Source organism: Lethenteron reissneri, chromosome 58 (genome assembly GCF_015708825.2).
Source record: "Lethenteron reissneri isolate LAM-NWPU_2019-01 chromosome 58, ASM1570882v1, whole genome shotgun sequence".
NCBI classification, from domain to species: domain Eukaryota; kingdom Metazoa; phylum Chordata; class Hyperoartia; order Petromyzontiformes; family Petromyzontidae; genus Lethenteron; species Lethenteron reissneri.
This window is the reverse complement of record NC_083836.1, coordinates 840,483-868,011: the sequence shown is the minus strand read 5'-3', so window position 1 is coordinate 868,011 and position 27,529 is coordinate 840,483. Positions and strand designations below refer to the sequence as shown.

Below are 27,529 nucleotides of genomic sequence, written 5' to 3'. Positions count from 1 at the left end.
GGTGGGTTCCATCCCAACCCTGACACCTGCTGTATATTTGGAGTTTGCGTGTCTCTCTCCCCGTGGTCGTGTGGCTTTTTCTCCTCTGTTTTTTTCCTGCACATGTACAATCAACATCACGTGTTTAGAGTATTTGGCTGCTATAAATGTCTACGGGATGATGAGCCACCTCGTCGAGCTCTCATTTGTGGTCGGCTGGTCGCTTCTGAAAAAGAGCTACACAGCTCGGTGCGGCCTTACACCTGGTAAAGTAAAAATAGTTTAAAGTTTAAAATTACGTTGGGGCTGACATGCAAACTAAATACAGCGGCTTGCAAGCCCACCACGTGTCCTAGTGGAGTCCACCACGTGTCCTGGTGGAGTCCACCACGTGTCCTGGTGGAGTCCACTACGTGTCCTTGTGGAGTCCACCACGTGTCCTGGTGGAGTCCACCACGTGTCCTGGTGGAGTCCACCACGTGTCCTGGTGGAGTCCACCACGTGTCCTGGTGGAGTCCACCACGTGTCCTGGTGGAGTCCACCACGTGTCCTGGTGGAGTCCACCACGTGTCCTGGTGGAGTCCACCACGTGTCCTGGTGGAGTCCACCACGTGTCCTGGTGGAGACCACCACGTGTCCTGGTGGAACCGCAGCTCAGCCGCCGTGCCGCCGTGCCGGGTGCAGGCGACGTTCCGGCGGCGCCGACGGAGCGGCGCATCAGCAAGACGAGCGCCTTCCTGGGGGGCTCGCTGCCCACCACGGCCGGGCCCGGCTCCGGCAAGGAGAACCTGCCCATGCTCAACATGCGCATCCTCTACCCCAGTACGTGCCGGCCGGGGGGGGGGGGCGGCGTGGACGCGCTCAAAGGGGGGGCGCCGGATAAGAGTCGGGGCGAGGAGGCAGCGAGGGTTGGGTGGATCGCCGGACGAATGACAAAAATGTAGAACTGTGCAGCGATGTACGTACGTTTAACTTCTTTCGCACCGTACGTAGCCAACCGTGCAAATCAGAGGTGTGGGGGAAGGACAACAAACTTCAGTTCTAAAGAAATTAGTTTTCAATCTAGATCTTTTAAAAGTGCATAGCTCCAATGGCTTCCTAATATAGGAAGGAAGAGCGTTCCAGACGGCCGCATTACAGAAATGTAGAACTGTACAGCGTTGTGTCGACTGATGTCGTCTGTCCCTTCTGGTACGGAATTGAGTGTTGCTCCCTCGCACGAGTCGGTTTTCTCCGAGTGCTTCGGTTTCCTCCCGCGTGTATAAACACTCACGAGTTGGCTGAAAACATTTTTATATATCGAGGACTGTAGAGCTAATGTTGGTGCCGGCTCACCGCTCGGAAACCTTCCACGCTAGTTCTTAGTGCCTCGGCAATTATTTGCATGAATGAGGGCTCGATAAAAATAATCATATTTTAAAAAAATGTACCTGGCGGCATAACGGGCCCAATATCGCCGCTTCTGTGACGGCGCCGGTTGGGACCCTTCTGACAAAGAGCCTTGAGAGGGCCCCGTGGCTCACGGAGGGCCCCGTGGCTCACGGAGGGCCCCGTGGCTCACGGAGGGCCCCGTGGCTCACGGAGGGCCCCGTGGCTCACGGAGGGCCCTGCCGTGGCGCTGCAGGTCTGCGAGCGGGCCTGGCCGCGTCGGTCGCCGGGAGCTGCATCATCAGCAAGATGCTGCTCACCAACGCGGACACCCTGGGGGCCTGCGCCACGCCTCTCATGGACCTCGACCCGGACTCACTGTGAGTGCCCCCCCCAGCCCACCACCCCCCCCCCCTCCTACTCACCTGCTCTCTCACTCACCCACTCTCCCGCTCACTCACCCGCTCACCCGCTCACCTGCTCTCTCACTCACTCACCCACTCTCCTGCTCACTCACCCGCTCTCTCACTCACTCACCCACTCACTCACCCGCTCGCCTGCTCACTCACCCGCTCTCCCGCTCACTCACCCACTCACTCACTCGCTCACCTGCTCACTCACCCGCTCACCCACTCACCTGCTCACCCACTCACCTGCTCGCCTGCTCACTCACCTGCTCACCCACTCACCCGCTCACTCACCCACCCTCCCGCTCGCCCGCTCACTCACTCACTCACTCACTCACCCACTCACTCACTCGCTCACCTGCTCACTCACCAGCTTGCCCGCTCACTCACCTACTTTCCTGCTCTCCCGTTTGCCCGCTCACTCACCTGTTCACCCGCTCACCCGTTGTTCCGCCCGCCCCCTCACTAATCCGTTCTTCTGCTCACCCGTTCACCCGCTTTCTTCCCCATTCATCTGCTGACCCGTTCACTCACCCACCGACCCACTCATTCACCCACTCACCGACCCACTCATTCACCCACTCGCTCACCCACTCGCTCACCCACTCACTCACCCACTCATTCACCCACTCGCTCACCCACTCGCCTCCAGCCATCCCACTCGCCCGAGACGTGACCTTTTCCTGGCCTGTGTGTTTCTTGGCAGCGAGGGCTTCATGGAGAAGTGCGTGATGAACAACTATTTCGGGATCGGCCTTGATGCCAAGATTTCCCTGGACTTCAACAACAAACGGGAGGAGCACCCAGAGAAATGCCGGCAAGGGCACGCACGCCCAGAGCCACAAAATAACACCGCAAACACAAAGATCCCCCGTGTAGCCTCCAACAGGCCTTAGGGGCAAGTACTGTTAGCGAGCAGCAGCACTACACACACGCACGCACGCACCATGTGTACAACTCGCATACAGTGTACGACACACGTACACTAATCAAGACAAAGGTCCCCCGTATTGCCCCTTAGAGACTGTTGGGGCAAGTGCTGTTAGCGAGCACCTATGAAGGCTGGCACGGCTCACGAGAGGATGGGTGGCCAACACGCCCGGCCACCTTTGTCTCCCTAGTGGCGATGTTTACACACCGCACCAGGTACTCATTTGAGACAAAGTCGACTTAAAGGAGGCCCAGGACCGGTTCAGATATTCGCCACTGTTTTTGGCCATGAGCGGGCATCGAACTCGGGTTGTCTGGTTTGAAGTGCAGTGTGCTAACCACGACACTACTCTACCACCAACACGTGGAGAAAACACATCTAGGGGACATTTTTGCCATTTACCAAAATGATGAAAAAATAACAATAGGCTTGATAATTTCTGGTAATAAAACAGGAAGTGTTCAGATGTTCAGACACCACATCGATACACTCGTTCAAGGCATTACGTCTGCATTAACCATGCACAGTACTTGTGGCAAAAACATGCACACAAGCACGTGGCTCTGATAATATATCCATTGTCTTTTAAACTGATTGGCCTACACCAGAGAGACATCCTTCTTTATGGCCGTGTCTCACCGCCGATGTTAGACCAGACAACAACAACAAAATGCGAACAGTGCAAAGGCAATGCAGGTCTCAAATTATTAATAGCTGGGGCCGAGATATTAATACTTTTCACACTCGCACTTGCCCAGTAGCCCGTTAAGATACTGTGCACGACGCCTGTACCATTTACAAGTGGGATGAACGTTCGCGGCTCGTGTTCGGCCGTTTGCGGTTCGAATCGCGCGGTGCGCCCTGGTTAATATCGCAACTGTGTTCAAAAGTTAAAACAATTACCGCGCGCCGTCCCCCGCTCAGCGGCCGTTGGAGATGTCCCGTGACATCATTCTAAAAGGGAGCTATCCCATCGAGTGCCGGCTTCACGGTCCACATTTGGCCAATTTAAACAATTCATCACGAATAATTGAATTGGGAGAAACAACCTCCATTCGTGTGTGAAACTGCATCCTCGCAGCAGCAGCAGCAGCAGCTTTTGGCTCGACCATCGAACAAAGGCGGCGGTCACTGCATCGTGCGGCGCTTTCAGATGCGCTTCTGTGGCCGTCCGGAACGCTCTTCCGATATTATGAAGCCACTGGGGGCTACCCACTTTAACATCATCATCTACATTGACAACCTCACTTCCTTAGAACTGCTTCTTGTGTTTAGTCTGTTGTGCTTGCCCCCCGCGCACCTCCAATTGTGAGTCTCCGCGTGACGTGTCCCGTACGTGTGCCGTGCCCCGCTCAGGAGTCGGCACCAAGAACATGATGTGGTACGGCGTGCTCGGAACCAAGGAGCTACTGCAGCAGTCCTTCAAGAACCTGGACCAGCGCGTGCTCCTGGAGGTGAGGGATGGACACCCCCTCACAACAAAGACAAAGATACCCCCCCCCCTCCCACCGTATAGCCTTAACAGACTGTTGGGGCAAGTGCTGTTAGCGAGTAGCACCTATGAAGGTTGGTACGGCGCACGAGGGGGTGGGTGGCCAGCACCACGCTCGGCCGCCTTTGTCTCCCCAGTGGCGATGTTTACGCATTGCACCAGGTACTCATTTGAGGCTGAGTCAACCTATGCGGTGCCTCGGTGGCTAGAAGATGTTAACTACCTCGCCTGGTATGCAGGAGGGCGTGGGTTTGATCCCGACCCTGACGCCTGCTGCTGTATATTTGGAGTTTGCATCTCACTCTGCGTGTCTCTCTCCCCGTGGTCGTGTGGATTCTTCTCCGGGTCCTCCGGTTTTTCCCTCCACATTTACAATCAACATCACCACGCGTTTAGAGTATTTGGCCATTATACATTTCCACGTGATGATGATAAGCCACTTCGTTGCGTTCGCCAGCTCGCTTATGAAAAAGAGCTCCGCAGCTCAGTGGGGGCCTTACACGTGATGAAATATAAATACAAATCCCAACTGAGTCATTTGCGGTGTCATTTTTTATTCCGGCAAAATGTGAACCCTTACGCCGGCACGCAACGGGCCACCTTTCGTGAACGACATCGGGGGATCTTTGACGTCCACTGTGAATCGGACGGCACGTAGTTGTAGCGTTGTGGTTGTTGCCGCGGTATTCATGAGGGCGGCGGCTGGATCCGAAACCGCGAACGAGCGGTGCCGCGCCCTGCTGCTGGACTCCAAAATCAAAGGCGTCGTCGTTGTCGATAACATATACGTGACAGAATAAGCAGGCCGCGAGCGATATTTGTCCCTCTACGTTCTTTTGCTTGTGCATGTATGTACGTCGAACTGCGATGGCGCGCCGCGGCGTTCCCTTCGACCGCACGGTTGGCCAGGTCACCCGGGGTGCGCCCAGGCTCGTCACATCCCGGAATCTAAGCGGGGTTGTACGCTCGTGCTGTGTGTACGTTGAACTTCTTCGGCGCCGTACGTAGCCAACCGTGCTACTCGGAGGTGCGGGGGAAGGACAACAAACTAAACACAAAAAGCAGTTCTACAGAAATGAGTTTTCAATCCGGATGATTTAGAAGTTGCGTGGCTCCCAGTGGCTTCCTAATATCGGAAGGGAGGGCGTTCCAGACGGCCGTATAATTGCATCTGAAAGCGCTCGATGCGGTGACCGTCTTTGTTCGATGGCCCAGCCATGCACGGCGCTCTGAGACGCATCGTTTAAGGGCGCCTGATGGACGTCATTTGCCGTTGTTGTGTTTGTCGCGCAGTGCGACGGGCAGTACATCCCGCTGCCGAGTCTGCAGGGCATCGCGGTGCTCAACATCCCGAGCTACGCGGGAGGAACCAACTTCTGGGGCGGAACCAAGGAGGACGAGGTTGGGAGACAGAGGCGCTCGCGGTGGTCGCGTCCGCGCCGGACTCAAACTGCTCACACATACAGCCCTGGGCGGTGTTGAGTGCTGGGTGTAAGTGTGTGTGTGTGTTAAGGGCTGGGTGTAAGTGTGCGTGTGTGTTGAGTGCTGGGTGTAAGTGTGTATTGAGTGCTGGGTGTAAGTGCGCGTGTGTGTTGAGTGCTGGGTGTAAGCGTGCACCCGTCCGTGCGTGTGTTTGTGCCCCCCCCCCTCCCCACTCTCCCAGACGTTCACGGCGCCGTCGTTTGACGACAAGATCCTGGAGGTGGTGGCCGTGTTCAGCAGCATGCAGATGGCCGTGTCGCGCGTGCTCAACCTGCAGCACCACCGCATCGCGCAGGTGAGGGCGTCGGGGGGTGGAGACGAAGGTGGGAAGCAGGAAGGGGGACGTCACTCCGTCACTCCGCACTTTCCGTGTCGACAATCGCAGGAAGCCGGCACGGCACGCGGCTCCTCCCTCGTGGCAACGACTCAACGTCACGGCACAGCAGCCCTGACGACAGTTTTTTTTTGCGTGACGACGGCCGCGATCACGTGTCTGTGTGATGACGCAAGCGATCACGTGTCTGTGTGATGACGCAAGCGATCACGTGTCTGTGTGATGACGCAAGCGATCACGTGTCTCTGTGATGACGCAAGCGATCACGTGTCTCTGTGACGACGCAAGCAATCACGTGTCTGTGTTATGACGCAAGCGATCACGTGTCTGTGTGATGACGCAAGCGATCACGTGTCTCTGTGATGACGCAAGCGATCACGTGTCTCTGTGACGACGCAAGCAATCACGTGTCTGTGTGATGACGCAAGCGATCACGTGTCTGTGTGATGACGCAAGCGATCACGTGTGTCTCCGTGTGCGACGGCCGCAGTGCCGCACGGTGAAGATCACGATCCTGGGGGAGGAGGGGATGCCCGTGCAGGTGGATGGAGAGGCCTGGATCCAGCCGCCGGGATACATCAAGATCACCCACAAGAACCGGGCGCAGATGCTGACGCGCGACCGGGTGAGGGGTGCCATTAAAACTTCGCCACTGATACCACCACCGCCACCACCGCCACAGCTGCGACGTCAATAGCCACCGACACTTACACGACCGCCACCATGACCGAGACTTCACCACCGCCGTCACCACCACCACGGTAGTCACGAGGAGACAAAGCCAGCCAGGCACGTTGCATGCAACACCAGCCCGCCACGTGTTGTGCCGGCCTTCATAGGTGCTCTCTAATGGCTCTTGTCCGAGCAGGCTATGAAGGCTTCCGCGGGGGGGGGGATCTTTGTTGTTGTACGGCGGTGATGGCAGGCCTTCGAGAGCACGCTCAAGTCGTGGGAGGACAAGCAGAAGTACGAGCTGCCTCGCCCGCACTCCCAGCATGCACTGCTGCAGGCCACGCCGCCGTCGGAGGTCATCATGGCGGAGGAGGCCAATCGGATCGAGGCGTTCGCCTGCGCCGCCGCCGCCCTCATTCACGCGTGAGGACCCCCTGGCGGCCCGGACGTCGAGAGAGCGCCAGCAATATGCCGCAGTTGCGAGATGTTGACTACCTCGCCTGGTATACAGGGGTCGTGGGTTCGATCCCAACCCCGATGCTTGTATATTTTGAGTCTGCGTATCTCTCCCCGTGGTCGCGTGCATTTTTCTCCAGGTCCTCCGGTTTTTCCCTCCACGTTTATAAACACGCGTTCAGAGTATTTGGCCGCTATACATTTCCACGTGATAAGCCACTTGATTTGCGATAGCCAGTTCGCTCTTGAAAAAGTGGGCCTTACCTGGTCAAATAATCCGACGCCCGCGGTGTCTCTGTCGCCGCCGCCCCCAGGATCAGGGAGGCGGCCGAGGGCCACAGCAGCGTGGAGCAGGAGCTGGCACACGCCGTCAACGCCAGCGCGCACGCGCTCGACGCCCTCTACGGCAAGCCCAAGCGATCCTCCGTGAGTAAAGAGCTTCCCGCGTCTCCCGGAGGCTCAGCCGGGAACTCGTGGGGGTGAGCGGGCCACCTCCGCCAGTACCCCCCTCCACCTGCTACTCAGCCCCGCCCACTGCTCAGGTAGCTCCGCCCACTGCTCAGGTAGCCCCGCCCACTACTCAGGTAGCTCCGCCGACTGCTCAGGTAGCTCCGCCCACTGCTCAGTTAGCCCCGCCCACTGCTCAGGTAGCCCCGCCCACTGCTCAGTTAGCCCTGCCCACTGCTCAGGTAGCCCCGCCCACTGCTCAGGTAGCTCCGCCCACTGCTCAGGTAGTCCCACCCATTGCGCCACGGTGGCTATGAGATGTTAACTACCTCACCTGGTATGCAGGAGGGTCGTGGTTTCGATCTCGACCCTCCTGCTCTCCCCGCGTGGATATTTCTCTGGGTCCTCTGTGCTACTGAAAAGTTCCCACACAATGAGTTGAGCTATCATTAGTGATAGTCAGATCGCTTGCGAAAGAAAGCTATAAACCTCAGTGGGCCTTTCCCGGTTAAATAAAAAATAGTGAACAAAAAAAAGTCTCTGAAGTTTTTGGGGTGCGTCTTGAACGGTAATTGACGCAATCATTGTTCCACCCCCAAGTTGACAAATGATGACCTCCTTAGAGTGACACAGACAGTTCGTGGACAAAGATGCGCATAACAACCGCCACTAAGTGGCGGTGACGTCACCTGGTAGAATGAAAATTGTTGTTGTTGTTAAACTGTGCTCGGGTTGCAAGGCGCACAGGCAGGCAGGAAGGCAGACAGAACTGGCACCAACATTTACCCAAACCCTGTGGTCCCGTTTTGATAATTGTTGACGACGACGACGATGATGACGATGATGGTGGTGATGGTGGTGATTCTCTCCCCTGTTCCTCACCCCACTTGCTCGCAGGGCTTGGCTCGGCACCTGGTGATGGACTCGGTAAACAACGTGAAGGCTCTGCACGGCGAGACGGAGCTGCTGCTCTCCGGCAAGCTCTCCCTCGTGAGTCCTTCGTGACGGGATCCTGTAGCGGGTTGGGACGGCCTCTGGACGAATGACAGAAATATTGAACTGTACAGCGATGTGTGTATTTACGTAGAACTTCTGTCGGGGGGCGTCCTTGCCTTTGTTCCTTTGCTCCCCACGAGCAGCAGCTGGAGCGCGAGCAGGAGGACTCGCTGCACGCGGCGCTGGCGGCCGTCGACCTGGAGCTGCGGCGCATCGCGGACATCCCCTGGCTGCGTCACATGGCCCAGCCCAGCGACGGGGAGGTGCGTCGAGCGTTACGCCCGCGTGGGTCAGAGGTCGTCTCGACCGCGTGGGTCAGAGATCATCTCAACCTCGTTGGTCAGAGATCATCTCAACCTCGTGGGTCATAGGTCATCTCAACCACAGGGGTCAGAGGTCATCCCAACCGTTACCGCTGAGATCTGGGTTCAGCGCGTCGAGTTGATGGTCTTAGCCCGGTCACCAATGACTCCCATAGACTCACATAGAGTCTCTTAGTTTCAAATACAGACCCATAGACTCACATAGATACCCGCAGCGCGGTTAAATTCGATAGATGGCTGGTAGGAGTTGGTGACTGATTCTGAGCGAACAGGAATGATGGCTGGTGGTGGAGACTAAGGATAGAGTGATAGCCGAAGGAGGGATCGCACTCGAGAGTGCATGCACCACGGAGGGTACCCAGCCAGCATGGAACCGTTCGGCCAACGTTGGGTCAACGTTAGGTCAACGTTGGCCCTGTGATTCCAACCACATGCCAACGTTGGGTCAACGTGGGCCTGTTTACTGGGTAGATGTAAAATCAGCTCACGTGGAGGAGTAAGATGGATTGTTTCATCGCAAGGCCCGTGAGAGGTGGCAATTTGTATTTATTTATTGAGTTTTCGGGCCAGCGAGCTAGAATTGGACGAGTTCACAGGCCATTCTTTGGCCAGGCAGCTGGAGCACTCCGACTTAGATATTTCTTAACTTAGCGCAGCATCACAAACTCATACATACATTTCAGAATGCACAACTCAAACAAATATATACAATTAAGACGAATAATTAAATGAACATGTTTTAAACATTACAATCGTATCAATCATTCTCATATTGTCTGAACCACCATTCAGCACCTAAAGGCCTTCATCTGTGCCACATTTGTCATCGAGAACAGATCGTACAACGTATAACGACGCAATGCCTGATCAACACAGCGACACACTGATCCCCTACTCTTGACACAGTTATCTGCTGGCTTGACCACCTGAATGTGACATTGTAGTTATCGCTGTGCATCTACATCAGCCATACGAAAGAAGAAGAAGATCTGTATGTTGAACTTTTTCTACATACCTATGTTGAACTTTTATGATGTACGTATGTTGAACTTCTTCTGTGTATGTATGTTGTATGTATGTGTGTTGACCTTCTTTTGCGCCGTACGTAGCCAACCGTGCTAATCGGAGGTGCGGGGGAAGGACAACAAACTAAACACAATAAGCAGCAATTTGTTTTCATCGAGCAGAGAACAGATCACGCCTAAGGATGGTGGCGATGATGACGACGACGTTGCGACTCTGACAGATCCACGCGATGGAGTACTCCAAGTGGACGGGGCGCAGCGCCAAGTTCCGCCTCGTGCCCAAGTTCAAGCGCGACAAGAACCTGCGGGCCCGGGACTCGCGCGCCGGCGTCGCCGTGCCCGGTACCGCCGCCGTCCCCACGCAGTGCCCCCCCCCCCCACCCGGTTTTTAAATGGGTATATGAACGGTAACCTCCTGGTAGCTGTTGAGTTGCAGGCAACCTCTTCAATCATGAAATATATAAAACTAAAATACTAATTTGCATTGAAATCGAAATTTTCAAAAGTTGCTGGCACAGTGCATTATGGGTATGTATCTTGAGCTTCTTGCATCGTACATAGCCAACCGTGCTAATCGGAGGTGCGGGGGAAGGACAACAGACTAAACAGAGAAAGCAGTTCTAAAGAAATGAGTTTTCAATCCAGATTTAAAAGTGACTGCTAATATTGTAAGGAAGAGCATTCAGACGTGTCGTAGCGAGTGTCTAGAAGCAATGTGTCGCCACCGTTTCAGCCCACGCACGTCGAGCCGATGTCGGATTGTAATTCCTGAATGGGTGAGGCCTGTTTGGTGTTCTCGAAATCCAGGGGGTACGATGCCACGGCGATATCCATTTTCTTAAAAGAAATAAAACCCCGTTATCTCCGCGAAGGCCACATTTATCCGAAAACCTCCCCACAGACCCCCCAAGATCCTCGACGGGAAATGTGCCTACGGAAGTGAATTCAGCGGCAGTTCTTTGACGTCGTCGCCCGCGGCCGTCCTCGCCACTGCAAGGTTACGAGCCGCTGTCATCACGCAAAGCGACAACGACACCGCTTCGCGTCAAACTTTATAACAACAACAACAACAACAAGAACTCCCGCACTGTCAACGGGCCTCGCGTTTTGCGACGGGAGCCGTGTGTACGGCGGGCGGAACGTGGGGGGCGGACGGCCACTGCCACTCAGGGGGACCGAACGTAGCGGTGGGCCAGGCCATTCCGCACGAAAGTACAAAGATCCCCCGTGTAGCCTTAACAGACTGTTGGGGCAAGTGCCGTTAGCGAGTAGCGCCTATGAAGGCCGGCACGGCACACGAGAGGGTGGGTGACCAGCGCCTTTGTCTCCTCAGTGGCAAAGTTTATTTTACGCATCGCACCAGGTACTCATTTGAGGCCGAGTTGACCTAGGGGAGGCCCAGGACCGGTTCAGACAAACGCCACTGGTGATGGACGTGAACGGGAATCAAACTCGGGTCGCTGGGTTCGTAGTGCAGCGGGCGAACCGCTACGCCACCGCTCCTCATCATACAACACGCAGTGTCACGCAACTTCACGTGGTTGCCATGGGCACGCACACACACGCACAAAGAAAGCAGTTCCAGCTATTTGGAGGACGTACCCCACTACCCTGTATACTCAACTATTTTATTGAGAACACATTTTTATTTTACCAGGTCAGGCCCACTGAGCTGTATAGCTCTGTTTCAGAAGCGGCCTGGCTATCACAATTGAAAGCTCAACCAAGTGGCTTATCACATGGAAATGTATAGCAGCCAAAATACTCGTAAACGCACGTTTCTAAATGTGGAGGGAAAATGCGGAGGACCCCGAGAAAAATCCACGCGACCACAGGGAGAGAGAGACACCGCAAACTCCAAATACACAGTAGCAGGTGTCAGGGTCAGGATCGAGCCCACGACCTCCTGCATACCAGGCGAGGGAGTTAACATCTCACTACCGTGGCCCCATGCTACACCACGGCCACAACTGCACAGCAAGGCACGTCCATTATTGTTCTTAAATTAAGAAACCCGTCATTTATTGTGCTATGTATATTCTCGGCAAGGATCCTAATGATTAATTTGAGTTTGTGTATTTTATTATTTTGCGTCGAACTGTGACCCCCATATCGTAAGGGGAGTAGGGAACCGGCAGTTCACCGGCTTTAATTCCAGCAGAGCTCACTCTGCTGATGGGACACTAGATGTCAAGACCAGCCTACGCCTCTAAGCATCGGGCAGTTCACCAGTCTGTTGCAAGCAGCCTCACGGGGCTGATGAGAGAAGACTAATGTTGAACCCCATCCAGAGCTTGCCCGTCCACAAACCCTTGCGACTGAAATGACAAACTCCCGGAAGGTCACCGCGCCCATGCACTCGCACTCGTGTGTGTTGCTGGCCGAGCGGCTGTCCATTCCACGTGGCCGTGAGCACAGAGGGCGCCCTGTGTTGCGGCTGGGCGGACGGACGCCGTCAAAGCCGCAAGGGACGATCAGGCGCCGTGCTGCTGGGTGGGGCTGTCTCGCTCGCGCCCAGCCAGCGTCACTTCGCCAGACGCCTGTGCCAACAAACCGCGTCAACAAACCCCAGCGCACCCCCGCATCCTCGCTCCGACGTGAAACAAAACAAACGTGTCCACCGACTTCCGTTGGGTCGCTCCGCAGACAAATTAAATCGTTTGGCGGCCGATTGGCCTCGGGGATGTGTAAAGGGTGGCCCAAAAGTGAGGACACATAGGGTTCCCATAGTTATTTTAACAAATCACAGGGGGTTACGTCACGTATTTTAACAATTTTAACAAATGTTCAAACTGACTTCCATTAACATTAATCAGTGCATGAATTCTCTTTTGAAATAAATGTCGGTCATTTATTCATTTGTAATGCGTGAAGAATCCTCAGTTGCTGCTGCGTTGGCAGTGGAGCACAAACAACAACATCATCATCAACAACAACAACCCTTCAAAGGATGAACATACCGTAGGCGACATTCGGGGCAGTGGCCTTCTTCACGCTTGGACGAGCAGCCTGCCACTCCATGAGAGGCAGGATCGACGAGCCCTGAGCCCGATTCTGACTTTGCTGAGACGTTAACTCCCTCGCCTGGTGTACAGGAGGTCGTGGGTTCGATCCCGACCCTGACGCCAGCCTGTTGAATATTTGGAGTTTGCGTGTCTCTCTCTCATCATCATGGTGGGTAGGAGATGTTAACTCCCTCGCCTGGTGTACAGGATGTCGGGTTGCTGGGTTCGTAGCGTGCAAACCGCTACACTACCACTCCCCACACACACACCTCACACACACACACCTCACACACACACACACGCCTCACACACACGCCTCACACAAACACCTCACACACCTCACACACACACCTCACACACACACACCTCACACGCCTCACACACACACCTCACACACACGCCTCACACACACACACACACCTCACACCCGCCTCACACACACACGCCTCACACACACGTGCGTGCGTGTGTCCGCAGTGCACTTGTGGTGCGCGGAGGAGGTGGGCGGCTGGCTGGAGAGGCTGGGTCTCGACGAGTATCGCGACGCCTTCGCCCGCAACGACATCCGCGGGCCCGAGCTGCTGCAGCTCGACCGCCGCGACCTCAAGGTTCGTCCGCGGCCGCCGGGGCCGAACACCGGGGCTGGGGTCTGGGTTCCAACCCCCCCCCCTCCCCCCCCCCCGATCTCCGAGGATCGGAACTCGCGCAGGGGGCGGCGTGGCCGAGCGGCAGCGTTCGCCGTAGGAGACGACGGCGGCCGCTACGAGCCGGGCGCTTCGCTCGGCATGGACGTTCAAGATCACGTGACGGCCATTGCGTGGGCGCCGCGGTGGCGAGGAGATGTTGACTACCTCGCCTGGTGTGCAGGAGGTCGTGGGTTCGATCCTGACCCTGACGCCCGCTGCTGCTGTATATTTGGTTTATTCCTCCAGGTTTAGAACCGAGCTGCGCTTTGGTGTTATTTGGCTGCTCTGAATGTCCAGGTGATCAGCCGCTTCGTCATGTGTGATGGTCAGGTCGCTTCTGGACAATAACTACGTCGCAGCTCGGTGGGGCCTTACCGGGTAAAATACAAAAAAATCGTCGTAATTGTCAATTTAACAAAATACTCAATTGAGATTACACGTAGCAGCAATCATCACCGCTGACTGAGAGAGCAATGCACGTGGTCACTCGTGCAAGACTATCCTCTCTAGCCCTCACCTGGTTCAACAAATTCACTTCGCCGAGCTGTTTAAATGCATCGAAGTCGCAATCAAAAATTGGCCGCATTTGAAAAATGACCTCGCCAGATGCCTCCATTGAGGAACCCGACAGTGAGCATCCACCCCCTGTCTGCGAAATCTGAGCAGGACCCTCCTGAAAACTGGTCTTGAGACTCACTGAGGCTTTCTTGGGCAAATGACAACAACATTAATCATAATCATGCAGAGCACCGTCCAGTGTGTTCAAAATAAAAAAAGCCCATTTGAAAGATTTTTTTACAGATATTGTAAAAAAATCTCTTCTATTCAGCCATTTTGCATATTAGGGGTCTCTTTTGTGAGTCGGTGCGTCTCTGTGTGAGTCTATGGGTGTCTGTGTGAATCTGGAGTCTGCACAAGTCTGTGTGTCTCTGTGCGAGTCTATGGGTGTCTGTGTGAATCTGGAGTCTCTGTGTGAGTCTGTGTGTCTCTGTGTGAGTCTATGGGTGTCTGTGTCAATCTGGTGTCTCTGTATGAGTCTATGGGTATTTTGTGTGAGTATTTGAGTCTCTTTGTCTGGACAGCACCACACCTGGCCACACCAGGTACTCATTAGAGGCCGAGTCAACCTTGGGGAGGCCCAGAACTGGTTCTCAGATAATCGTCAATGGCGTTGGCCGTGAGCAGGAATCGAACTCTGGCCGCCTGGTTCGTCACGCAACGTTCTCACCGTTACCCTACCGCTCCCCAATATACAACACACGGTGTCACCCAACAGACAGAGATCCCGCGTGCAGCCTTAACAGACTGTTGGGGCAAGTGCCGTTAGCGAGCACCTCTGAAGGCCGTCACAGCGCACACACACACAGGTACACACACACACACAGGCACACACACACACAGGTACACACACACACAGGTACACACACACAGGTACACACACACACACAGGCACACACACACACAGCGCACACACACACAGGTACACACACACACACACAGGTACACACACACAGGTACACACACACAGGTACACACACACACAGGTACACACACACACAGGTACACACACACACAGGTACACACACACACAGGTACACACGCACACACACACAGGCACACACACACACAGGCACACACACACACAGGCACACTCACGCACACACAGGTACACACACACACACAGGTACACACACACACAGGCACGCACACACACGCAAGCACACACACACACACACAGGCACACACACACACACAGGTACACACACACAGGTACACACACACACACAGGCACACACACAGGCACACACACACACACAGGTACACACACACACACAGGCACACACACACACAGGCACACACACACACAGGTACACACACACACACAGGTACACACACACACACAGGTACACACACACACACAGGTACACACACACACACACAGGCACACACACACACAGGTACACACACACACAGGTACACACACACACAGGTACACACACAGGCACACACACACACAGGCACACACACACACAGGCACACTCACGCACACGTTCGTGTTTCCCGACGCAGGACCTGGGAGTTGCGAAGATTGGACACATCAAGAGGATACTGCACGGCATCAAGGAGCTGAGCAAGCACGCGCAGGTCAGCGAAGTGTGAGAGCCGCGCGGCACGGCTGCCTGAAGGGAACCACCAAGGAGCGCGCACGACTGCCGACGGACGCACGGACGGCGTGCGTCTACGAGGAAGGAACGGGCGACGCATCTCATTGGGATTCCTCCAGGGAGCAGCTGCACTTGCCTCCGTGAAGTTTATTATTCTTATTTTAATTTTATCTTTTACACGATACGTCAGCTCCGTTGATAACGGTCCTGCGGGCCGATGGTCAACGTTGCAGAACAAGGTCCGTCCGGACGTCGCGATTTGCGTTTTTTTTATTTTCCGTCCGTGACTTTACACGAAAGGGATGTGACGCGGCGCGCGCACGGTAAAAGATCGGCGAGCCGTGACGTCGCGTCGCCAAACGCAGGGTTGTGTCGTCGGTCGTCAGCGGAGGCACAAAAAAGCACCAGCCGAACTGCTGTTGCGACGAAGATGGGATGGTCTGTCGTAGCACCGTCGCGTTCACTAACGCGCGCGGGATTTTTATTGAAAACACTGAAGCGTGTATCGTGTACGTACGTGCGTACGTACGCATTTTTAAACCGCCGCAGGGCACTGCTTTTGTCAAACGCCGTCCTGACAATCACGTGAAAGAAACCAAATCGTCCTGTAGGAATCCATCGGAGTTCAACGACAGCGATTCCCTGCCCAGGCAAGCACGGGGGCAGCGGCGCTCATCTCCTGCTCGCAGGCCCCGAGCCGGCGGTGTCAATTCCACGTTGCCGTGACGGGCACGGCTCTGACCGCTGGGCACTTGTCTCGCACGGTGCTACCCAAAGGGTACGGTCAGGCCCGGTCTCGACGTGTCAGGGAGCCTTGGGCAAGAAAAGAACGCGGCTCCCGGTGGAAGTGATCCAAAGGATAGAGCGCCAGGTTGATAAAACGCAGCAAATTGACACAGTAGGGGGCACAGGTGATTAATTGACCGGTCATCTCGGTCAGCCAACCCATGGCACCTGGGTCTGTCCCGTGACCTGTCAGCAGTGAGCTCTTCCACTCGTCACGTGGCCTCAAAGTGCACCTGGCCTGGCACAAGTGAATGGCGGCTGCAGTTGTTAGCGCGCCAAAGGCAATTGAAAGTCCCATTCGGCCGTAGGGAAGGAAAGACGTTGCCCACCCCGGGACTATTCACAAACAATGCTCCGTCGGTGGCCTGGGTGGCCGCTCCTGGAAGCTCACCCCGAAGGCCGGGGCCTGTGTGCGATTAGCTGCGCGTGAATGCTCTGGAGAAGGATTGTGTGGTAGGGTTAGATTTGGTGGAGTATTCGTTTTGCTTTTTTTTTTACACCTTGCAGGTGCAATCACGGGGCGCGGTGGCAACAGGGTGGCGTTTGTTTACTCTTCGTAACAAAGGCCCCTAGTGCGACATTACCGTATGCTCAGGGTTATAAGACGCACGCGGGAAAGTGAGACTCGCCCCAAACGTTTACACCTGCAGTCAATCAAGTTATTATAAATATGGTCACAGGGCAAGTGCTGGCAGCGAGCGAGCACCTGTGAAGGCCGGCACGGCGCACGAGTCTGTGGGTGGCAAACACGAAGCCCGTGCCGCCTTTGTCTCTCCACACCACACTGGATACTCAATTAAGGCTGAGTCAACCTAGGGGCGGACCAGAACTGGTTCAAATTCACTCTGACACACACCTACCGCGTGATAACACGTAACCCCCAACATTTTGTTTAACATACAGAGGCGGAGAAACGGCGCTTTTCTCCCGTTTACAGCCCTGCACAGCCAGTGGTGGAAATTCCACAGTCGTATGGTGGGTCAGAGTCTATCCATAGGACGACCGCTGTTGACTTCCCCCACAGAGCGGTACTCGTTTTTATCGACCCCGGAGAGCTGATGGGCTGAGTCAACGTCCCCCCCCCCCTCCTCCTTCCCCACCGAAGCAGGATTTGAACTCACGACCTTCCGACCGCGAGCCGCCTGATTGGTCAGCGCGTCTTGTAACGCGGAGAAGTCCGGCGGTGGGAATTGATTCGCGATTGTGCGGCCACTGGGTGGGGAGGGCGCCACCCTCGCTCGCTCGCCGCCGCCGCCGCGTGTTTTGTCGGCCAGAAGAGGAAACAACGAATGTGTACCCTCGCCTGGAGCGCTTCCGTAAACTGGAAACATTTTTGGACGGGTCGACGCATTTAGCTCCCGTCGCTTGACCCAATTTGGCGCCGACGTTCTTGTCACCGGTATTTTAGTCGTTGCGATCTGGTCTCGCCTGGGAGCCTCAAAATAGCCGCGATCGCGGTTGGCGATTTTTAAGATGCTTGCACGCAAGCCGCCGGCTAACTTATCGTTGTTCTCTTTGTTTGATGGTTTTCCTCCCCTTGGGAGATGTGTACGCTATAATGCCACGGCCGCATTTGTCCGTGACGCTTGTTCGCGCACGCTCCGTCACCGGGTCTCAGGGCGAGTTGGGTGCGAGGAATTGAGAGTTTTATTGGCGATCCCTTAGCCGCAGTCAAGTCAAAGCCACTACCTGCTCGAACGAGCATTGGTGCTTGTGCCCTGTTTACAGTCCTGCAGAGCAAGTGGTGGAAATTCCACATTCCTGTCGCGAGGGCGAGGAGTCCGTCCCATCAGACGACCACCGTTGACTTCCCCCGCAAAGTGGTACTTGTTTTATCGTCCCCCCCCCCCCCCCCCGGAGGAGTGATGATGGCGATTGAAATGTGGGTGAGGCGGACAGAGGGAACGGGGCTGTGTTACAGCCTACCATAAAACATTTGTTAGCTTCAGCGTAAAGGTCAACTCAACATTTGAGTCCATCTATTGGCTTTCCGTTCGCATTTTTTCACCATCATCGTTTGAGAAGACGAAACACTGGACCAGTTTGAACTTTCTGGGTCTCATCTGCAGGGTGTAGCCTGTTAAAGAAATAGCTGCCGGGCTGCCTGATATTACGGGTTCTCTATTTATTACAATTATTATTTAACCATAAAATACACCACACGGACGCGTAATACATATTGTACATACAAGTGACGTTACTGTTATTATTATTAAAGTATTATTTTGTGTGATGGTAATTTGATTTGCCCAAACACATACTGTACATATATATTTTATTTGTTAAGACAAAACCCATTCCCGTCTTTGCGCGTTCGAGAACGATTCAATCCCACTGGGGTCTTCGCTCTGCACGGCGATGCTCTAGGCTCCTTCGGGAAGAGCGGTGCGGGTCTTTGTGCCGGGCCGAGCCTGGTATCTGTGCCGCCGATATGCGAATCTGCGGGGAACGCGTGGTCCGTCACATCCGCACGACTGACAGATCGAGGTGGGTTAAGGAATGAACACCACGGGACGTAGATTAACCGCTTCTATTGTCTCTCAAACCTCTTCGTACTTTTGTTTCCCTCTTCCCGTGCCTGGACCAAGGTGCCAGGTGAACTTGACACTCGTTGAATTTGCACAACATCAGCAGAGCTGTGAGTGGTCTTCTCGCACAGGTGACAGAGAATTATATTGTTTTATTTGTATTATTTTATTATTTCCCTTCTACATGACTTTACCGAAAGAACCACGAATATGAATAGGTGATATATGGTTAACTTAACAAGTGGGTTTTCACGGCCAATATCACGGATGCGTGTCATCGATCTTTGGGTGATGCCTCGTAATGAGCTGACATATCCCGTGTTGTCAACACCCGTTGCCACCCGACACAGTTCAACAAATGTAATTGTCGCGTGCACAAACGTTTCACGACAATTATAATCGTATCAGCTCACTCAATAATTATCGTTTCAGCTCACTCACCGGCTAAGTTGACGAATAATTGATAATATGTTCTTGACAATTGCCCTTCAGCCTTCAACGTTTAATTTGTTCGGCTGTGTCGGGTGGTGGAGGGTTCCTAACGTACACAAACTTGGTTGGATCGTCACGCGGCCTCACACAACAAAAACTCAATTGTGAATCTTGCACGCGTTATGTTCATCGACATCATAAATAGCCGGTTGCCATCATCACAAGGGCTGTGTGCAGGAATGTGCACGCAGATTTGCGATGTCATCTTGACATGCACAGCATCCCTGTCGTATGTCACCGTGAATGACACCTTGTGATGTATTTCTCCCCTGGATGTTAAATCTTCCCTCTTGAGCGAGACAACGCGCACGCCTGAGCTCGCGTTATGGTAATTCCTCGCTTAACGAGGTACTCTTTAGGACGGCATCGCGACCGCGTTAAACTCGGGGGCCACTGTGATTTTGTGAGATTGTATACAAAGCGCATTAGGACAGTGACGACGACGACGATGATGCGGTGGTGGTGTTAGAGTCTAATAAAACAAAAAAATCCATCGGGCATGGCCATGTCATAAAAAAATATATCGCGGAAAACAATGGCATTTTTACGTGGAACACCGATATGCGTGAGGATTGTACCAGTCACGAGACATCGTTTGTCCCTACTTGAAAGTGAGCAATGTCAGTCTGAAGCCCTCCTCCGTACGGGACGAGGGCACCTACTGGCCTCCGTTGTTGGTGTTGCGTGTTTCGGTGTTGTTGAGTTCGATGTCCTTGCCGCGCACCTCCGATGAGCACGGTTGGTTACGCACGGTGGTGCGAGAGAAGTTCACCGTACGCACGAAAGTGAAAAGGCCACGCTCGGGCGTTTCTAAGTACGTATTCGAAGTACAAAGAGCAGTGCCCCGAGAACCCACCGTGAACTGAGAGGCTCCGTGCATCTTGGCAGTTCACCAGGCTTTGGTTCAAGCGAGCCCAACTCTTGCTGACGAGACACTCACAGCGTCAAAACCGGTCCGGAGGTTTGCTCTCGTTGAACCAATGCTTGCTGAAGTCATTCTCTCCCAGAAGGCCGTGTGGTCGATGAAAAGTGTGTTACCCAAACATATATATATATATATTTAAACTTGTGTTATTCTACGCGGAGGGACAGATATGGGAAGGAGGCGTAATCATTCTCTGCATATTTATTCCACGACTCGTAATCTCCAGAACGACGCTGATGATTATTTTGTGCCATGCCCGAATTCACGTTTTATAAGGCTCCGGGCAACGACAGTGGTAGGTTCTGGTCATGCTTGTGATGGCTGTGTGTAGTGTTTGAATGTTAAAGATTAACGAGAGCCATTCCCGTTATCAGTAGCGTAGGAATGTTGCTGATTCTACGCAACAACAAACAAAAACTCAGTGGGGAGGAATGTTTGTGTGTGGAGGGTCCCGCATGCCGTTATGAAACGTAACCAAATTTGTGTGTCTTTGTGTCTTTGTGTGTAAAGCGATGCACAATGTTACGTTGTGTTGTTTACATATACTCCATCACATAAAACATGGTAAATATCGTGACGTATTGTTTACAGTATTGTGCCGGTGGGGGAGGGAGGGGAATAAGCTCAATTTTGTTTGCGTAAAGGTATTTTTACACTGATACGTGCATTGCTACGACAAGTCGTTCGAGGCTAATCTGCAATTTAATATATATCTTTGTATAATATCGCTAAAATAATGTAAGATCGTCGCCAATTGTCTGTGGAGTGGTCGGGGCAATCTATGGCAACTCCTGCGTGTGAAGTGACATCACAGCTGTGCAAGGCAGTGTGGGTATTTTACAAAATGGCTGCAGGCCGCGTGCTGCGGTGCAGTGAAGTCTCTGAACACGTGGCGCTTTCTGAACTACTGCAATGACCCGTGTTTCTTTTTTGGGCAGGCCACGTAGGTCGTCTTAGCCAACATTCTCATCAGTTACCCTCCACCACCCGACAAGATGTTTACGGGAATATTATTTATACGTGCCAAGGTAATGGTAATGTTATGACCGATAAAACGAGTGTTATTGAAGTCAGTCTTCAAAGACTGAAGCCACCACTGAGGAATTGTTATTGGTCAGAATATGATCAATATTTTAGCACTCACAAATACGGCACAGTAATATCGTTGTAAGCGTAACAATCCTGTTCGGTGGTAGAGAGTTCATGTCAAGGGATGTTGGCATAAAGCCACCACGTGACCAAACCCAAAGACAAAACATGGATCACGATGGAAGTGTCTGTTGATGGAAAATGTCAAAAAGCAGTTGAAGTTTAAGTTGAGTTTGGCTCTGCAGGTTGGTGATTCATGTCGCTTCACGCAGAAGTGAGTTTTTTACGTCTGTGGAATTATTACATGTGAGAAAAGTTGGTCACAAGTGAGGAGGATGTGCATGCGCGTGTCCTGAACTGTCAGTATAGTGATCCAGGTCACTCTACCCAATGAGACTCTGTTCTGGTCTCTTGAGTTCTCACTCTGGTCAAAGAAAACAAAGTGCGACTTGGGCGGTGTTCCCGTGCTAGAGAAGTTTTTTGCTGCCAGTGTATTTTGTTTAGCCAGATGAGAACACTTGAGACCAGGAGTCTCATTTGCAAGGGTAACCTGGGTCACCAACACGACAAGAGGACAACTAAAATGTAAGTACGGCATTGCAGTGAATGAGATATCAGAGCATAAGCAAATATAAATCAAAGAGAAAACAAACAACCAAATAAAAATCGGCGCAAAGACGACCGCATTATGGGGTGAATAGAAAATAGTGCAATATCACGAATCAATATCAAACAAATACATTTCCTGCGACAAATGTTGGCTCGGGACAAGTCAAGGCGTCACGACGCGTGGCAGGGGAACACAAAAGACGTGAATCTTCCACGCGTCACGTGCATTTTCTGTTCTCTACACTTGAAGGTCCAGCTCAGTGGTTGTCGCGATGCAACATCCGTATGTTGAGCCATACCAGGTGATGAAGCTCGCGACACTCGCATTGAATTGCCTTTGTCAAGGTGCAACGATCTTTGCTCCGGTTCGATAGTGCAGCGCTGCATTGCGTAGCTGATTGGGTTTTACGTGGACCCCAGCAGCCACTCGAGGCCGCTTTACTGAACCACGATGTACATCGATTATTACACTTGATCGAATCGTTGGTCGGAGAAGAGCGTCGCGGGAGAATCGTCACACCCGCGGTTTTCATTTCCCGTGCAATATTTTCCCAGGAGCCCAGTCTCCCCGCACGGCTCTCTGGCTGAAATGTAATTCACGATTTGGTCACGCTGCTTCATGGGCAGTCATGCACAAGCACAATTCACAAACAACAACAACTCAACACAAGTCGTCAACAACACTGTGGCATTACAAGTACACACACATGATAGGCGACGTTTCGGGCAATGGCCCTGCTTGTGCTATGAAGAAGGACCATAACCTGAAGTATTATCTGTTTATATATTTTACCATTTAAGGCCACATAGTTATGAAGGAATGTGTCGAGTTTTTTTTTACTTTGGCTGACATTCTGCTCTGATTATACCTCAAATAGCTATTAGTGTCGACCGTATTTGTAGATGTACACAGTTGACCCCACTACCGTTGATGTGACAAAGATGATTAACTTATGAAAGAAATAAAAAAATATAGCAAACTGAAATTTACACCAGAAACTGCATGCGATTGTGTCGAGTTGTTCACAGCTGCTGCTGCTCGCTTGGCAGCGGCGCACACACGCACGGTTCACTACAAGGTCAAGGCATTCGTCAATAACACTGCGGCCTTAAAATAAAAAAAATAGATAAATGACACGAAATGATGCGCAACTTGTTGGGAAACGCTCTTCTTCTTGTTTTGGTTGCCGACTCCTGACCACGGGAGTCCAGTTCACCATGGGAGTCCAGTTCACCATGGGAGTCCAGTTCACCATGGGAGTCCAGTTCACCACGGGAGTCCAGTTCACCACGGGAGTCCAGTTCACCACGGGAGTCCAGTTCACCACGGGAGTCCAGTTCACCACGGGAGTCCAGTTCACCATGGGAGTCCAGTTCACCATGGGAGTCCAGTTCACCATGGGAGTCCAGTTCACCATGGGAGTCCAGTTCATCATGGGAGTCCAGTTCACCATGGGAGTCCAGTTCACCATGGGAGTCCAGTTCATCATGGGAGTCCAGTTCATCATGGGAGTCCAGTTCATCATGGGAGTCCAGTTTACCATGGGAGTCCAGTTCACCATGGGAGTCCAGTTCACCATGGGCAGGATCGGCAACTGGCGGCTCTTTAAGGACTGCCGCTTTGCGACGTTGTTTATCCAGGACCAGCGCCTCGTGTTCACCACACAGTGGCATTGCGCCCCTTGAGATATTGAGATGATTTTTAGTGGCCCGAAACGTCACGTATATTTTACGTGCAGCAGTGAAATGCAGCGGTAACACTCGCGTCTCAGCAATAATCATCGGTTCGACTCCCATCTCGGGCACCTTTGTACGTTGAACTTCTTTCGCGCCGTACGTAGCCAACCGTGCTAATCGGAGTTTCGGGATAAGGACAAGAGATTAAACACAACACGCAGTTTTAAAGAAGTGAGTTTTAAATCTGGATTATTTTAAAGTGTTTAGCTCCGGTGACTTCCTAATTTACATCGGAAGGAAGAGCGTTCCAGACGGCCACAGAAGCGCATCTTGCCCGTGTTGAGTTCGTATGTCCTCTCTCTCCCTGTTCTGCATTGGATTCATTTGGGTTCTCCGGCTCCCATCCATAGCTAAGTAAATAACAACAACAACAACAACAACCCCCATGCAGTATTACAGGTATTGGCCAAACATCCAAAAGCGAAAAGAAGTTACTGCAAATGACCCAACTGGTATGACACATCATAGCAACTTGGGACTTTGCTGCGAAACTTCGGCAGGTTCCTCCTGGATAGAGTCTTGAGACTCGGCGAGGCCTCCCGGGTAAATAAGCGTAAATAATAACAAGAATACACGTTCTTGACTTAAAGCTTTCGTGACTGCAGGAATTCGTATTCTTGGGTCCTTCGGTAAAGTCACTTAGATAGGTTCAAGTAAAATAACAAAACTTTTTTTTTGTAGATAGGTTCAAATAAAATAACAAAACTTTTTTTGTAGATAGGTTCAATTAAAATAACAAAAAAATTACTATATTTTTTTGTTACGTAGCTTTTTTTATTCTATAAAAAATATTTTTTTTTATGGGTGACCTTTTACATTCCAGCTTAAAATAAAAAAAATAACTTCAGTACGAAAACCGCGTAACGTGGCCTCACTACAATCTGAATGAGATCTTTCCGTGATATGCCAAAAGCATTGCCAATCTTCCTTCATTAAAACATTCCATTTCGTGACACTAACCACACGCGTGCGTGCGCGTGTGTGCATGCGCGCGCGTGCGTGCGTGTATCGTTGGGGAGCGGCAGTGTAGCGGTTAGCGCGCTGCGCGACGAACCTGGCGACCCGAGTTCGATTCCCGCTCACGACTAGCAGTGACCATTATCTGAACCAGGTACTCCACCTGGTGCGGTGCATAAAGCATCGCCCCTCGGGAGGCAAAGGCGGCCGGGCGTGGTGCTGGCCACCCAGCCCCTCGTGTGCCGTTGCGGCCTTCATAGGTGACAGCCAACAGCACTTGCCCCAACGGTCTGTTAAGGCTATACAGGGGAGCTTTGTCTTTGTTGCGTATCGTTGACACAGTGAGGGAGGCACAGGTGGTGCATCTGTCAGTGATCTCAGGGAGTTAACCCAACACCACCTGGGTCTGCCTCGTGGCCTGCAGCAACGAGCCTTCAGCACTTCACTTGACGGCCACACAGTGGTGGTGGTGCCGGTGGTGGCGGTGGTGGTGCCGGTGGTGGTGGTGCCGGTGGTGGTGGTGCCGGTGGTGCCGGTGGTGGTGGTGCCGGTGGCGGTGGTGGTGCCGGTGGTGGTGGTGCCGGTGGTGGTGGTGCCGGTGGTGGTGGTGCCGGTGGTGGTGGTGCCGGTGGTGGCCACGCACGTGGCTGCCTGTCACCCGGCACTGTCGAGGCAGCGAGGGGTTGGTGGGTCACACACAGATGGTGTCGAGGAGGAGCCGTGTACCCTGGCTCGCCAGAAGGCACGACGGCAACGATGTGAACTCAACCTGTGTCGTCTGTGTGGGATCGAGCGTTTCCCCCTCGCACGCGCGGGGTTTCTCCGGTTACTCCGGTTTCCTCCCACGTGTAAACACTCATCGATTGGCTGCGATAACGCCTTGATATGTAGAGGAGCGCAGAGATTGGGCACCAGTTGGCAGTGGCGGCTTGTCTGTGGTGCCTCGCGTCTCCGAGTCGTCCTCTCTCTTCGGGCGTTACAAGTTGCACCTCTTATTATTAAGTGCACCTAGCCTGGCACAAGCGCTGCGGTGACGTCACCTGCAGTTAGCGGCGGCTGGTCGTGTGTGTCTTGTTTATGATGTCTCAGTGTCACTCGAACGAGGTCATTGTTTTTAAACTTGGGTGTGGAAGGGTGATTGCGTCAATTAACGAATTTTCCAAATTATAAGACGCACGTAAAAAGTTAAAGAACCAACCCCAAAAACTTGAGATTTTTTAATTACTTTTACTTTACAAAGTAAGGCCCACTGAGCACGTAGCTTTTTTTCAGAAGCGAACTGGCTATCACAAATGAAATGTATAGCAGCCCAAACACTCTAAACGTGGTGATTCTAAATGTGCAGGGAAAAACTAAGGAGCCGGAGAAAAATCCACGCGACCACGGGGAGAGAGAGACACGCAGACTCCAAATATACAGCAGCAGACGTCAGGGTTGAACCCACGACCTCCTGTAGACCAGGCGAGGTAGTTAACATCTCCTAGCCACCGTGATGATGATGAGACACGCAGACTCCAAATATACAGCAGCAGGCGTCAGGGTCAGGGTTGAACCCACGACCTCCTGTAGACCAGGCGAGGTAGTTAACATCTCCTAGCCACCGTGATGATGATGAGACACGCAAACTCCAAATATACAGCAGCAGGCGTCAGGGTCTGGATCGAACCCACGACCTCCTGTAGACCAGGCGAGGTAGTTAACATCTCCTGGCCACCGCGACGCCAGATGGAACACGATCTCCGTGATTCCGAGCCGAGTTCTTTCCAACCGTCGGACGTCTTCCCGTTCTCTTCCATTTGGTGAGCAAACTCTAAGATGGAATTGTAAATGTGAATCTTCCACTATCACAATAAACGCGTGCACTCACACTCAGGGCTGTTGTGTTTGTTTGAGGCCGTGTCACCCCTACCCGGTGTTGAACTTGTGTGAGCCTGGTCGTGTGTGCGCGTGTGCTTGCAGGCGCTGCGCGCTCACAGCACTTGCCCAACAGTCTGTTAAAGGCCGCACGGGGCGCCTTTGTCTCTTGTGTGCGTGTAGGGCGCTTTGAGAATTGGATCTTTGGGATGCCAGCGACAGTGATGATGATGGTGGTGGTGGTTGTGCATTTAGTTTCGACATTTTGGGCCTCATCAGCAGAGTCTAAACGTAACAATTTCCACGTTACCAGGTAAGGCCCATTGGCAGGCAGGGCGTTCCAGACGGCCGCAGAAGCGCATCTGAAAGCGCGCGATGCAGTGACCGTCTTTGTTCGATGCTGGACCCAAATGATGATCACGAGGGGGGTTGGAGATGGTGGGAAGGAGAAGGATTGGGAGGAGGTTCAGAAGAAGGTGGAGGAACCTATATTAAGGTTGTTTTGTGTTAGATCGCGTAAATATCTAAATGTGTCGTTAAACCCCCCACCACTCGACACAGCCAACTAGTAAGGGTTGTCACATAAACAGAACGTGGCCAATTCGTCACCAATACAGCACACCGGTTGTGTGTTGGAGAGCCAAGCCACAACATTTACAATCGGAGTACGACGTTTCGCCAGTAATTACAACTAGCTTCATCAGGCGACAGACAGATTTGTGGAGAAGTGCCACCTGTCTAGTTCTTTAAATGGAGGCGTAGATGTGGTGACCACACTTCTGCG

The 27,529-nt window shown here is 53.0% G+C and overlaps 1 protein-coding gene across 1 annotated transcript in view; it reads left to right on the top strand.

Moving 5' to 3' along the window:
- LOC133357639 (diacylglycerol kinase delta-like) overlaps positions 1-26,661 on the top strand; it is a 75,917-nt gene extending 49,256 nt beyond the window's left edge. The window contains exons 16-29 of the mRNA XM_061575704.1: positions 664-801; positions 1,604-1,727; positions 2,461-2,585; positions 4,045-4,139; positions 5,471-5,578; positions 5,841-5,954; positions 6,484-6,618; positions 6,919-7,088; positions 7,436-7,547; positions 8,466-8,558; positions 8,708-8,827; positions 10,134-10,254; positions 13,395-13,525; positions 15,674-26,661. Coding sequence (XP_061431688.1) covers positions 664-801; positions 1,604-1,727; positions 2,461-2,585; positions 4,045-4,139; positions 5,471-5,578; positions 5,841-5,954; positions 6,484-6,618; positions 6,919-7,088; positions 7,436-7,547; positions 8,466-8,558; positions 8,708-8,827; positions 10,134-10,254; positions 13,395-13,525; positions 15,674-15,763 — 1,676 coding nt within the window. The 3' untranslated portion in view covers positions 15,764-26,661. The remainder of the gene's footprint in view (positions 1-663; positions 802-1,603; positions 1,728-2,460; positions 2,586-4,044; positions 4,140-5,470; positions 5,579-5,840; positions 5,955-6,483; positions 6,619-6,918; positions 7,089-7,435; positions 7,548-8,465; positions 8,559-8,707; positions 8,828-10,133; positions 10,255-13,394; positions 13,526-15,673) is intronic.
- Positions 26,662-27,529: the final 868 nt, after the last annotated feature.